Here is a 15,101-nt window from a genome sequence, read left to right on the forward strand (position 1 = left end):
CTAAGCAAAACCACATACACAGGAAATACACAACACAGAGAAACAAAAGGAAACGCTTGAAGTACACACTGGTTTAAGAACATTCGTTAAGTAAACGTTTCTGTCAGTGATGGCCTGGTGCTGTAACACGCCACGGCCTGGCACAGGTAACGCTCAGCAAGAAGGGGGCAGAGAGGGAGGAGCTGCGGATGCTTGCAGGAGGCTGCTCACAACTTATTTTTTTTTCTGTTTTCGTAAAATGTTGAAGAGAAACAATAGAAATTTTAAATTCAGCATTACCTGACTTTCTGACCAATTTCTCATTCCCGATTACACAACAAAGGGGGAACACAGTTTTTCTGCTTTTGAGACATCACATCATTAAAAGCTACCTTACTGTCTGTTCCCATTCAGACTAATGAAAAGGTCAGCATGAAATTTAACAGATATTCAGATGTGCCTACTAGTAGCCACTTACTTCAAAAAAACAGAAATAAATAAACACACAGTTGCTCCAAGAGGTACCTCCTGCTTTCCTAGTTTTGGGGACTTGGCAGTGTTCCACTCTACTGCTAGGTCAAAAGAAAAGAGACAGAAAACTCACGTTCGGGCTACTTTGCAAATGTAAAGGAGCTCCCTGCTTTCCTCATTAAAAAGCACTCTGTTCATCTCAATACAGCCCAACGGGGTGGCTTCAGTAGCAGTGGCTCCCCGAGGTGCTCGTGCTCCTGTGTTCTCATAGTTAAAAAAAATAAAAATAAAAATAAAAAGCAGATGGCCGGCCAGCCAGCCTGCGGACTGTCAGCAATGCAGCTTTCTGAGAAATCAGGATGGGGAGAGGAGGAGGACACAGGCGCGTGCGCGCGCATGCGCGCACACACACACACACACACACAGAGACAGAGAGAAGGATGCACGCGAATGCACATGAACACACGTGCACACACATACCAGAACGAGCATGCCTGGGCAGTTACATGTGCCAGAACACACTGGTATTTACCAACCAGCCAATCACAATTTTTTTCTTTTTTTTCTTTTTTTTTGTTTTTTTTTTTAGGTTTTTTGTGTTTTTGTTTTTAAAGTGAGGCTCCGTCAAGTCTTCCCTCCCCCACCCCAACAATTCTTTTGAATTCCCCTCCCTCCCAAACATGGTAGACCTAAGGACGGAAACACACCCAGTGCAAACAAAGTTAAAAAGCTATTTTTTTTTCAGTATATATGTTTCTTAGCAACAACTTCCATATAACATGAAAAAAGTGAAAAACTAGAAACTAATTTTTTTAATTTTTTTGTGTTTAAATTTAAATGGTATGTGTACTTGCTTCACATTGTCTTTCTAGGTTGGCGTTCATGATTCAAGTATTTCAAGAGTGATATGTTCTCTTTTTGGATTCATATTCCAAACGAAAAAACTGAAGTTATAAGGGAGGCAACTATGTGCTCAGACAGTCTGTCAATGACCCACCTTTTTTTCTCTCTCCGTTTTCTTTTTTCCTTTTAAAAATGTATTTATTGCAAGTTGAAAAAAAAAACGAAAAGGTCAAGTTAGTGCTGCTGCTGTTCCAAAAAAGGTCACGAGGTCAGAGTTGAAAGTTCTAAGTTCAGATTGAATCCGACCCTCCTCCCAGAAGGTCACCAGGTAGTAAAGGAGCAGGGCTGCCCATCCTATGGGGGTCTTCCACGGTCGGGACTCCCCACAAGCTAGAAGAATAGTTTGGGGGTCCCCACAATGAAGCGCCAGCAAGATCGGCCCCGCTGCTGCCACCAGCACTGCTGCTCCATTGCCCGAGCCCTGTGGACCCACCGAAAAGATTCAGAGCAGGTCCGACGGGATCTGACTGGGTCTGGCCGGTCTCCAGGGACTGCCAACCCGCTGCGGGTGCACTCGGGGTTGCCGCAGGGGTAGGGGGCTGAGCTTGTGCCAGAAAGCGGCTAACTTCATCATCAGTGGCAAACTCAGCCAGGATGGTAGTGTTTCCCAACACACACCTGGAAAAAAGGGGAGGGAAAGAGCTATGCATTTGAGGAAACTCCTAAAAGCATGCATAGGGACTGAGTATTTTGAGTCCTCACTACTCAAAAGTGTGGTCCTTTGACTAGCAGCTTCCACCTCCCCTGGAAGCTTTTCAGAATCACAGGATCGGAACCTGCATTTTAACCAAGAGGTGACTGAGAAGTACTGATTGAGAACAACGTATCACTCAATCTCCAGATATCCAAAGACTACTGGAGAATATTATACATCAATATCCCTTGGGACATGGAATTTGTATGTCAAGTAAAATGTCGTCTCTTTTTTTTTTTTTCCCCCTTGGGGGTAAAAGATCACAGCCCCAAGCATCAAGGTGACCCAGCTCCAGGTACCTAAAGTGCTGCTTCGTCTCAGGGCCGGGCTCACTGCCTGACCTCCCCATCACTTGCTTGTTCCGTGTGTACCTTTCTGTCATGGCATCTGCAGCCACGGGGAGTCAGTTCCTCCTGTTCACCACCTTGACAGTGGCGGGGAAGAGGATGGCCAGAGTCTGATCCAGCCCCACTTACTTCAGGCAGAACCCCTGCTACCACTAAGACCACAATATCCATCATCACCCACAGAGAGGCCAAAGAAAGCAGCTATAGACCCTATTATGAAAAGGGACAGCACTTACAGCGTCTCACATTTCATCAATACTGGGTTTGTTTCATGGTACTAAAAATTTACTCCCTGCTTCACAAATCTGTTACTTTTGGAATTCTGCTTATCGGATACAAACGGGACAATCCATGCTTACGTAAGTAGAAGAGATCAGCCACCTCGGCACTCAAGCAGTTGCTCATGTCAGGATGCCGTTTGTGTGCATGTTCTCGTGCATCTCTGTTTAATTAAGCAGGTGCCCGAATACTCACATGTGCCTCTTCATGCATGTTTGTCTCAGTGAGCGTAGGCTGGGTACTCACATGTGCAGTGCAGTTTGGGCCTTGGCCGCCTCCTGTTTGGTGCTGTATCGGATCAGGGCGGTGCCCTGGGTTAGGTTCAGATGGAATGTCAGCAGTGGGCCATGCTGCATGCAGATGGTTCTCAAGGTTGACCCATCAATCTAAAGAGTAATGACAGTCATGAGATAAAAACTGGTGATGGGGTGGGAAAGGAAGTCAAGTGACCTTTCTTATATTTGAGAATGAGAAGGACTTCCGGTTCGTAAATAACAGCATTAGTACTAAATAAGTCTAGGAGAGACAAATGAAGAACTCAAGGCAGGGAAAGACTGCACTGAATACAGAGGTCTTCAAGGCAAATCTTAAGATATTCAAAGCACTGTGCTCAGATCTAATGTGGCCATTTTGCAGATAAAAAATTTGTATAAATACAGCTCAAAACAAAAGCATATGTTTCAACCTGTGGTCTGTTTTCCTTAAGAGGTAAACAAGTAAACCTATACTGATTGGTAGAGCCTTAAAAAGCAGAAATAAGACGGTAACCAAATAAGAATGTAAGAGAACATGCAAAGTTCTGAGCATGATTACTCATGTAACATTCTTCCAATCTCACAAAAAGCTACAGAGAAAAGACACAAACAAGAAAGGCACTGCTGACCACCTGACGATTCAGAATGCTGACGGTTGACCCAGCTCAGACGATTCTGATGTCTCCTTACTCCTACTCTCGTCATCTCAAGGAGAGACTCTACGCCTACCTACTTCTTAGTGCCTTCTGCTGCCCTCAGCCAGCGTGACCAATGGTTTTTTTTATAGCTGCTCACCCTAGTCAGACTCTCAGCATTAGGGTGTTCAGTGATTAGGGACAATTGCCCTTCCTCACCTATGACTTAGAGAACAAATCTCTTTACTCACTCTGATTTAGTTGTATCAAGATCTTTACTAGGTTTATTGAAGCTGCTCAGTGCAACATTTCAGTTCATTTTTGGGGAAGGGAAACAGATTACTACTGGAATAGCCTTAAAAAGTTGTGCTACTGGCGGCAGCAGTGGAAACATTCTGTGGTTTTACCATGGAAACCCTACAGGATGAAAACCGGCAGTTTCACTGTAATTCTTTACAGAAAATGATGGGACAAAAGCTCTTGGCATTGTTTTATAAATGACAATTGACTATATAAGCATGTCAGTATATACCACAAGTGACTTTTCTGGGATAGACGCCCTATAAATAAATTGTAGGTGATGACAAGTAAATTTATCCAGGTCCCCCAAAATGTGGCCTTATAACCTCCTTTTAAGCTATGACTCAGATTAGTGAGATGTCTGCTATTAGGTCGTTTTGATTTTTAAAATGAATCAATTCTTTCTAACACAAACACAGCCAATCCCTATATTCATTTAAAAAAAAAAATAAATTTATTTATTTATGGCTGTGTTGGGTCTTCGTTGCTGCATGCGGGCTTTCTCTAGTTGAGGCGAGCGGGGGCTACTCTTTGTTGTGGTACGTGGGCTTCTCATTGTGGTGGCTTCTCTTGTTGCGGAGCACGGGCTCTAGGTGTGCGGGCTTCCCTATGTGTGGCACGTGGGCTCAGTAGTTGTGGCTCGTGGGCTCTAGAGCACAGGTGCCGTAGTTGTGGCGCATGGGCTTAGTTGCTCTGTGGCATGTGGGATCTTCCCGGACCAGGGATCGAACCCATGTTCCCTGCATTGGCAGGCGGATTCTTAACCACTGCACCACCAGGGAAGCCCGCCTATATTCATTTATATACAGATACAAATGAAATCACTATTTTTTAATTTTATTTATTTTTAAATTGAAAAAATTTAATTGAGGTATAGTTGATTTACAAAATTACATTAGTTTCAAGTGTATAACATTTTTATAGATTATACTCCACTTATAGTTATAAAACATTGGCTATATTCCCTGTGTTGTACAATATAGCCTTGTAGCTTATTTATCTTATCCATAGTAGTTTGTACCTTTACTATTTTTCATACGATAATACAGGCTCCTTTTAACACTGCTTCTCTCATCCTAACCATATTACACCCACAGCACTGTGACAACTTAGACATAATGAGGCATGTTTTGAGGATGGTTATTTAAAATGTCCATACGTCAGTCAACTCTTTGCTAAATAAATAACCCAGGGCTTTCAGCTGAGTTGATTAGATATGGAGATTAAGAGCCGTTCCAGTTCCAGATAGTTCCTCACGTTAACTGTATTTAGAAAGCTGTCCATCTCAACATGAACCTTGAAATACGAGCCCCAGATTTACTCCCCACAAATGGGTTCACTGGGCAAATAAATTTAGGAGAATCTGTATTTCCCCACAGAGGATCATAACACATGTTAAAGCACAGTAAAGGGTCTAAGAAGCCTCATAATGAAGGCACCTGCTTCATTTTGTTTAATCAAGTATGTATTACAAACATATTAGGCCAGAGACCTATTAATATCCCATGGGAACACTCTGGAAAATGCTGGCTTAGTAAAGTGTGCATGACTCCACTTATGAATTAAATGCCAGACAATTTAATCTCTGTGTCAAAGGGAGGGAGGTATAATTGATTCCTTTTTAACAAGGTGTTGTAAAGGTTGTGCTGTCAAGTCCACATGAAGGCCCTGGGCTCAGTTTCCACGGGTCCATTTAACCTCATTTGACTGCTCCATGTTTGCTGCTGCAAATATGTCAGTTATCAGGCAACTCAAGCAGAAGGGAGGGAGGTTTGGTGTAAATGAAACCCCACCACTGTAACAACAACCCAGAGAGCATGTTCTGATGAGAGCAAATCAGTAATGCCATCTACAGAGAAGAAGAGAACAGACAGGAAATGAAAATTCAGAAATTCACACATACGGCATTTAAGCCACGAAATCCACACATTCCTTCTACTGCAGAGATGGATGGTTAATGGTGTATGAATGAAGCATAAAAATGGTTACCAGTGAGCCACAAGTCTCGTTGAATGAGTAACACAAAAACAGGTAACTTTTTTGCTTGGTTCCAGATTCTGACAGGCAGATCCACACAGCAAGTTATCTCTGCTAAACAGAATTCACCAGATAACACCACCCCATGCTCCCTATTTATAAACTACACGTGTTAACATCACCATGAAGGCAGGCGTGAAGCTGAGTGTCCAGCATCCCCCCAGCTTCAGAAGTAGGCTTCGGGCCTTAGCTGGGGAGACTCACCCCTGCAGGCGGGACCTCTCTGTGGTGACCAGGAAATAAACGAGCTCTCCTCTCTGCTAGCCCCACAAACCTCGGACTTTCCCTCTCTTAATACAATCAAGTCCCATCCAGAAAATCCCAGGAAAGCGTGGTTACCTGTGGAGTGAGATTGTGAAGAACCAGCCAGTAACTAGGACGAACTGAACCACCATCACTCCAGGTGGAGGCTGGAAGCAACCAGAAAAAAAGATCAGGAAGAACGATCAAAAAATTAAGATAGCCACGCGTGAGACACATTTTCAAACAGCCCACATGGTTCCTCTCTCCTCTTATAAACCATCTTCTTCTGCCTCACTCTGACCTCCTTCATCCTGTCACTGAATAGCCAGTTCTCTTCTCCTAGACCTTGATCCTATGCGCTCTTGCGCCTTATTCGCAAGACAACGTTGTCCTCCCAGGGTTCTCATCTTTACTCTGTCAGTACCTCGGGAGTTCTTGGGTCCCTCTGCCTTATGCTGACTTCAATTCTCCACTCAAGAGATACTTTTTCCTCTACCCGACAACCGTGATTTCCTCTGAGTTCATCGTGTCTTCAACATTTGTGTGAACATAAGCCCCTCGGGTTGGAACAATGATGCTCCTTTAGGCAGATCCTTCTCACCAGAGGCAAGCCGTGAGTCCTGTGTCCCCCACCCCCTGACTGAGCGGGGTGCTGTGCTGCTCCAGGGAGATGACGGTTTGGGGTTGGTCAGACCGGGAGGCGGGCGGGGCAGCGGTGTAGTGTTCCTTGAGGAAATATGGTTTTTCCACATCTTGTTGGAGAGATGAGTGGGGTTGTGTCCTATGGGATCTGGGGACCATGTCGATTTGTAATCAGGGAACTTTGCTATAAGAAGAGAAAATTAAGGAGGAAATTAGGTTAGACAGGTCACTTTTGTTAACAAATACACATACACACGGACACACGAATACATACATGCTTAAATTCTAAAAATATTAAGGGCACAATTTAAGAGGCACAAAATAATTTTGTTCTCTGAGCTTATCAAATATAAATTTTCAATGACTCTTACTCTGAATTGACAAATTAACACATGAGCTAAAGAGTTAATAAGATAACTAATTCTTTACTGCTTTCTTAGCTAAACACAACCTGAAAAGGAAGATAAATTCAAGGAAAGTATTCTTAAAGTCATTAGTCTTACTTATACTTAGATATAGTAGAATGTGAACCCAGGCAGAGCTAAAGTATTTATTCTATAAATACTTACTGATTGAATGGAAAGTACATTAAAAATTAAACTTTTCTTGATCCAGAATACTAGATAACATTCAAACAGATTTTAAAAATATAATCAACAAATATTCACCAAGGGCTTACTCTGCTTTTAAGGTGCTAAATCAGTGCTATGGATAATATAAACAGTTGTTCCCAAGAACTTCAAGTTCAGACGGGAAAACAGAAAAGATGAACAACAGAACTGGTAACCCAGCAACATCATATATGTTCAATACATGGAGGAGAATGACAATGCTGGGCTGTCAGCAACGACTTTGCCAAGACAAGTCTTGAAGGACTGATATAAATGGATGGCTCAGCAAGACAGGAAAATAGAAACCGAGCTTCAACTTAAACTCTCTTTGTACCAAATATGTTTCTCCCCAGTTTTGGCCGAACAACACTTCACAGTAGCAGAGAGGTAAAGGAGGCCATAAAGCTCTGCTGGGGGCAGTTTCAGATGCTATCAGGAGTTTTTGCAGTAGATTTAGCAGGTAGTGTTTAAACTAGGGCCAAAACGTGGATGACAGCAAAGAGAATGGAAGAGAAGAAATGGATCTGAGAGAGAAGAAACCACTTGGGAGACGTCATCACTGGCTGGATCCAGCAAGTGAGGGAGACAGGAAAGAGTGAGGAAGAGGCGAGAGGGAAGACTGAGATGCTGCGACTAAGTGATGTGCAGCAGCACCACTGAGAAAGAGACTTAGTTAAGAAAGAAAGACAGGACTTCCCTGGTGGCACAGTGGTTAAGAATCCGCCTGCCAATGCAGGGACTCGGGTTCAAGCCCTGCCCCGAGAAGATCCCACATGCCACAGAGCAGCTGAGCCTGTGTGCCACAACTACTGAGCCTGCGCTCTAGAGCCCGCGAGCCACAACTACTGAGCCTGCACACCTAGAGCCCGTGCTCCACAACAAGAGAAGCCATGACAATAAGAAACCCCTGCTCACTGCAACTAGAAAGCCTGTGTGCAGCAACTAAGACCCAACACAGCCAAAAATAAATAAATAAATAAATAAAAGAAAATTTGTGAGGGTGAGGGTTGGAAATGTATACATTCAGTTTTAAACAAGGGTGATGCTTGAGTCATCTCTCAGGTGACCGCTTGTAAACGAAAGATAAAATAGTTAAAACAGAGGCATGGGCAGTTACAGGAATAAAAGAGGTGAAAATGAGTTTTTATGTAAAGGTAGAAGCCCTAGGGGACTTCCCTGGCAGTCCAGTGGTTAAGACTGTGCACTTCCACTGCAGGGGGCATGGGTCAATCCCTGGTCGGGGAACTAAGATCCCACATGCCATGCAGTGTAGCCACACACACACACAAAAAAGTTAAAAAAAAAAGGTTGAAGTCCTATAAAAGCATAATGTAGGGTGGTGTTTAGAAACATGGAATACGGAGTTGGCTCCCTTACACACTCACTCGGACCCGAGGCAAATTCTATCAGCTATCTGAATCTCAGTTTCTTTATCTACAAAATGGGGGTAATAGCGGGACCTCCCCCACAGACTTTGGTGAAGGTAAGATAAGAATTCACGCTGAAGGCTTAGCATGTTGCCTGGTCCTGAGAGGTTACTGTTGCACTGCTGATATGACAGAGGTGGAAAGAAAAAGAAGACAATCCGTAAGTACATTAACCTGCAGAGCCTTAGTAGGTAGCTAAGGATTTGTTTTATTTGCATTCGCCTGGATAAACGTCAGAAGCCTTAATGACTTTAATGGCTTTAAGGTCCAACTTTTGCAAGACCAAGGTGCCAATTACTAATGATTGGTCTACCAATCTATAAGGCGTTGTGCTAAGTAAGTGACTTCAAAGGCTCTGTTATAACCATTAAGTTTTCCATTCCCTATTGTCTTACACACACACACACACACACACACACACACGGAACTCAACAAGTGTTGTTGGTAGAATTAACCAAGGTCCTCTTTTTTTCCCCTTGGCCATCTGCCCTTAGCCTTTGTCTGTAAGTGGCAGAATTTTTGGAGAAAAGCAAGCTCTAATTGGCTGCCTTAGGAATAACAACCTGGACTTAACTGGTTCTTCCCACGGCCCCTGATTTTCTTGGCAGACTGGTTAAAAGAAAAGCACTTGTGTCATCAGGATATAACCTCTGCCCTCTCAACACCCATAGCTCCCTGTAATTATGTCACCATCTGTCTTGGTCCTAAAGCTGTATTTGTCTCACCCTGCCTCTGTTGAGACTGACTGCAAGTTCCCCAAGGACGTGGCCAATAAGAGGTGTGTCTCCATCCACGATGACCTAAGCTATTTATTCCTTAAGAAATAAACGCCAATTTCCTTTGCAGAAGGCAGCCAGACAGGAAAGCGCTAGCGAAGGGGCAGAAATGGGTCACACGCGTACCTGAAGTGCTATGAACGTTGCTGAAGGAGTTGTCAGAGGCACTGTAGGGCCAGGCACCAGGTGAAGGCAGCGAGGTGTTGAGGGAGGAATTAGACCCTTTGGATGACGAATGAAGAACGAAATGAAAACAGTGCAGATAAATGTCAGTATAACTAGTGAAATCTTGAAGTATTTTATTTAACCTTAAATAAGAGGAAGGACAAACTATATCTAAAAACTAAATGTGAAAAGCTACGTATTCCTATGTTTTCTGGTGAGATACCAGCAAGTACAAATGAAGCCACAGCCTGCCAAACATGAAAATACTGGGTGCTGAATAAACACGAGGGGTGTTTCACTTATTTACCTGTGGTGTTATCCCGCAGAAGTTGGTGGTCAGTATCTACAATGGGAGATGTGGCTGTACCCCCCAGCACACTTCCTGGGGTGACATAGGGGTCAGATTCAGGGTCAATGTTTTGGATACCTTTCCATGGCACTCCTGGTTGGAATTCTGAGGTAAGGAGAACAAATATTGGATAGAGGTAGGAAGTTGTTCAAAACGTGGTAAAGTTATTTTTTGATACAAGAAATAGATCTGTGAAAAGTCTAAATTCTGAATCTATTTTAGCTCAGATTTTCATCATAAAAAAAAAAAAAAAGTTGGCCTGACATATACTTTGCCAGCAGCACTCCTGTGCTATCACGACACGCCGACCTTCTTTCTCTGCTTGGGAACTTGATGCCACAGACCTTCAAGGTCTGGCCCCAGGCCCTGCTCCCAGGGAAATTCAGGCCTGAGGGCAGGGAGGCAGGATACAGTAGTGTGGTCTCATGACAACTGTGGGGCATCTAGGACAAAAACTGGGAGAAAATCTGAGTTGGAGAAGAGATATTTCTCCCACTTATCTCACTGGAAATTGGCTCAGATGCACAAAAGAAAACACATCTGACCACTACTGAGGGGAATGTCCAGGGACAACCACAGGAATAATTTGGCTTATCATGAGAAAGCCTAGAAAATATTTAAGTGTTTACAATTTTTTATTGGTTAATTTAAATCATATTTAAAGCTATATTAAACTTTTACTTTCCTAATCATGATGAGGAAAAACAGTATGTAGTACATATGAATATGCATTATACTAGAAACTATACATATTCATAGCTCAAATATACTTGTATAGAAAGAGGTTTAGAAGGACATATACCAAACTCGTTTTTAATTTTGCTTTAATAAATTAAAAGTTTTTTCTACAATGAAAATAGATTACTTGTATCAGAATAAAAAGAGAAAACAAATAGCAAACAGTCTCACTGCACTCACTACTGCATACCTAGAACCTGATAATAAATACTTGCTCAGTGAATAAACTAATCAATTCACTGGACATTTCAGAAGAACCCACGTTTCAAGGCATCCTTTGCATGGATGAATGCCAAGTCCCGGCTCCAAGGTCACCTTATTTTACTCCCAGGCTGCACTCCACGGACCTCCTCTGGCCTATCTGTGCCTGTGCAGTATTTACCACACAGTAACTTGCCTTGTAGGTGATCAGTGCTCACACCTATGTTCTTGACTGAACTCTACAGAGCAGAGACCCCCTCTAATGAAAATTTGCTATCTTCCCACAGCAAATTCTTCCCTGCTTTTATCAGACAATAATTACTGAATGAAAAAAATCAAAGTGAATGCCTGTGAGTGTCAGAAGCAATCTGTTCAGAACCTGAAATTAACAATGATAAAAAAAATGATATCCCAGAAAAAACATTTCCTGTACGATACCTGGAGGCCAGCTGGCATTGCTGGATTTACTTCCGATTTTATTTGTTGGTGGAGATTTGGCAGGTAACCAGCTATCACCAGCAGGACCCGTATGGCCACCCAGTGTGTCACCCGGGATGATATCAAACTGGTTGTACGGTGACCCTCCTCGGGTCTTACCAGGGGCCACTATAGCGCCTGAGAAAAGAGAAAGGTAACTAATTCACACCAGAAAGGACTCTTATGAACAGAACTTGTTGCGCTTTCATTTAGAGGAACTCAAACACAGTATGCAGTAAAAAGAGTCCTGGAATTAGAGGTCACGCTTAAAAGCCACTGCATAATTAGGAAGCAGGATGACGATGACAACTCATCTCACCTTTCTAGCCTCTCAGTCTGCACTTATGCACACAGCACTGTTCTCATTCCTGAACGTCCCTTTCAATTTTAAAATTCCATGGTCTTATGAAGTTAACAAAACTTTCATCAACTACGAATCATACCATCATCCCCCCAGTTTTTACACTAATGACCTAGGAATGAGGAATAGGAAAAATACTCAACAATTTGCGGCACATAGAAGGGTTTTTAATTACATTTCTACTGACACCAACCCACCCAAGTCTTTAAGTGCTGATCAGGCCTAGTTTAGCTGGAAGAAGCAGAGAAAACAGAGGGAGTCTGCTGGAGAGAAAGGCATCTGCAATTGCTTTAAATTCCAAAGCAATGAGACAGCATTCCCGCCGAGGGTCTCTGCCAGCACAGGGCCAGCAGTGAACTCTGCAGCTCTGAGATCCACAGCTCCACACATGAGGAACAGCAAATCCTTTGTAAAACTGCTGTCCCGAGAGCATTTCAGTTTTGTTGGTGCCCCCTTCATGCATTTTATATGCTGGGAGGCAGGAAAAAAATTAAAAGCTTAATAATTCCCTTAAACTAACAAAAAATGAACTTTACTTTAAATGAAAATTTTGACCTCTGTGAGATACCATTCTACTTATCTTTCAAATGAATTTTACATGCTGTATTGTGTTACCTGATCTACTCTTAGGATGCTGTTTATGAACAGATAAAATTACTTCCAGGGTTATGTATTAAAATATTTGTGTAGGGACTTCCCTGGTGGTCCAGTGGTTAAGACTTAATGCTTCCACTGCAGGGGGCACGGGTTCAATCCCTAGTCGGGGAACTAAGATCTTGCATTCCACACGACATGGCCAAAAATAAAAAAAATGAAAATAAAGTATTTGTGTAAATATCGATTAAAATAATCTGTTTGGTTTGGCCTAGCACAAGTATTATCGAAACTGTCTCCATGCTCAGCTAAGAGAAGGCATTTGCTTTTCTGGAGCTACTGACAGGAATTTGACTCAAGGGCACACAGTACTGAAGTAGTAGGAAATGAAAAGCTCAATTACCTTGGGGATTGCTAAGGAAATGGGAAAACATTACCTATAAGCTCTAAAAAGGCAAGCGAGTATTTTACCTGTAAGATAGCTTCTCATATGCCACTGTGCATTTATAATCATACACCTATCACGTCTTTGGGGACAAGGGGACTTAATGAATCATCAGCCTAAGGAAGCAGCCTAAGTGTCCAAAGCTATAGATGCTGAGCTTAGATTATTCAGTCCAGAAACAGATTTGATAATTTCAATACATCATTCTTGATTTTGTAGCATGAAATCAAATGATAATGCTTAGGGGCAGCAGGCAGAGAACTTCACATGGCCACTTCACCAGCCTACTGGATGGGCACATGAAAGAGGGGTTTATAAAGGAACCCTGAAAGGCTCCAGACTGATGGGGCTGAGGCTGCCAGGAAGCCCCTGCAGGAGCCAGTCCAAAACCTATTTACACTTGGTTCTCATGGATACAGCTGAGTCCAAGTAAATTACTGTCAAATGAAACAAACATTGAAACAAAGGCTGAAGGAAGGTCCTAAGACCTTTCATCTATTGCAAAGGGAAATGGAGATGCTCTTACAGAGAATTACAGAGATGGAAGAGCTGACCCACATTCAAAACCAAAGCCTACAATGCCCTCAACTGCTGTCTTGCAGACACTGTCATTCATGAAGAACAAGAAAGCTTTGTGTAAAGTTCAAACCTCATGTACTGATCTATTAGTCATCTTTTGGAGATCAAAGAGCTCAAACAATCATCATGATATATATTTGTTGTGATCTCTCTCTTGTAGCTCCAAAAACGGATTCTGTTCTCTCAGCCAATGTATTAGGGTTTTAACAAGGGGAGCTCAAGTTCACTGCTACTGCCCTCAATCCAATTGCAGGTGGGAAATTTTGCTGCCCTTAAGTGGAACTAGCACCTTCAAGTGTCTTATAATTTGAAATACACACAACCCCAATCTTCCTCTCCTAGGTGATCACAGGACTGGGGGGGGAAATCAAGAGACTCATTAGGAAAAAGCTAAAAAAGATCTGTGCTTCAAAGGAAGTTTCTAGGCCACTTCATCGAGGCTTGCTGAGAGTCAGAACAGCTCCAAGTCATGAAGCTTTGTTTGCTCTTACCATTTTTGTGCATATTGGCTTCCTGTGTGGCTACAGAGGGCAGTCCCTCCATCATGGAGGTCCACTGCTTAAAGCGAGACTCTGTTCCAGCCTCCTTCCCACCAACCATGCCGTAGTCCATGCCGCCAGAGCTGAAGCCTAAAATGGAGAACCACATTTTACGTCTTTTTATAAGTTTCTAGTATCAGTAACCAAGAGTTCTGAGGCAGAACCCATGAATAGCTTCATTTTTCACTTAAAGACCAATTCACATGAAGTTTTCTTCACTCAGAAACAGATATTTTGATTCAAAATGCTGATCCTGGCTCCTGCTTGCTAAAAAAGTGACGACTCTGTTCAGGTATGAAAACATGTATGACTGCCATCTCATTAAGACCGTCTCAGTGCATGTGTGCATTCACTTATCCATCTGCATCAAACAGAACGTGGGGCCAGCAATTCTCCAACTGAGACGGAGACGTCTACACATCAAACCAACATGGTGGGCGCTTCCCTTGCGGCGCCGTGGTTAACAATCCGTCTGTCAATGCAGGGGACACAGGTTCGAGCTCTGGTCCAGGAAGATCCCACATGCCGTGGAGCAACTAAGCCCGTGTGCCACAACTACCGAGCCCGCATGCCGCAGAGAGGCTGGTCCCGTGAGCCATGGCCGCTGAGCCTGCGTGTCCGGAGTCTGTGCTCTCTGGACAAGGGAGAGGCCACAGCAGTGAGAGGCCCTCGTACCACAAAAAACAAAACAAAACAAGAATCTGTCTGCCAATGCAAGAGACACAGGTTCGAGCACTGGCCTGGGAAGATCCCACATGCCGCGGAGCAACTAAGCCCGTGCGCCAGAACTACTGAAGCCTGTGCGCCTAAAGCCCACTCTCCACAATAGGAGAGGCCACTGCAATGAGAAGCCCGCACACTGCAACAAAGACCCAACGCAGCCAAATAAATAAATAAATAAATGAATAAATTTAAAAACAAAACAAAACAAAACCCCAACCTGGTGTAACAGCAGCTATTAAGTTGTGGCAGGGTCTCTGGAGGAGGAAAGGCTTTGCAGAGGGACACTGATCCTGGACCCAGGCGAGGTAGGCGAGTAAGTCAAGGAAACCAAG

General features: G+C 43.2%; 1 protein-coding gene across 4 annotated transcripts in view; it reads right to left on the minus strand.

Moving 5' to 3' along the window:
• Positions 1 to 1,142: 1,142 nt before the first annotated feature.
• TNRC6B (trinucleotide repeat containing adaptor 6B) overlaps positions 1,143 to 15,101 on the minus strand; it is a 240,809-nt gene continuing 226,850 nt past the window's right edge. For all 4 annotated transcript variants that reach the window (XM_060166367.1, XM_060166368.1, XM_060166365.1 and 1 more), the window contains 8 exons: positions 13,999 to 14,136; positions 11,490 to 11,666; positions 10,071 to 10,217; positions 9,725 to 9,820; positions 6,744 to 6,968; positions 6,239 to 6,309; positions 2,920 to 3,059; positions 1,143 to 1,971 (listed from right to left, as the gene is read on the minus strand). In XM_060166367.1, coding sequence (XP_060022350.1) covers positions 1,584 to 1,971; positions 2,920 to 3,059; positions 6,239 to 6,309; positions 6,744 to 6,968; positions 9,725 to 9,820; positions 10,071 to 10,217; positions 11,490 to 11,666; positions 13,999 to 14,136 — 1,382 coding nt within the window. In that variant the 3' untranslated portion in view covers positions 1,143 to 1,583. The remainder of the gene's footprint in view (positions 1,972 to 2,919; positions 3,060 to 6,238; positions 6,310 to 6,743; positions 6,969 to 9,724; positions 9,821 to 10,070; positions 10,218 to 11,489; positions 11,667 to 13,998; positions 14,137 to 15,101) is intronic.

Source organism: Lagenorhynchus albirostris, chromosome 11 (genome assembly GCF_949774975.1).
Source record: "Lagenorhynchus albirostris chromosome 11, mLagAlb1.1, whole genome shotgun sequence".
Classification (NCBI taxonomy): Eukaryota; Metazoa; Chordata; class Mammalia; order Artiodactyla; family Delphinidae; genus Lagenorhynchus; species Lagenorhynchus albirostris.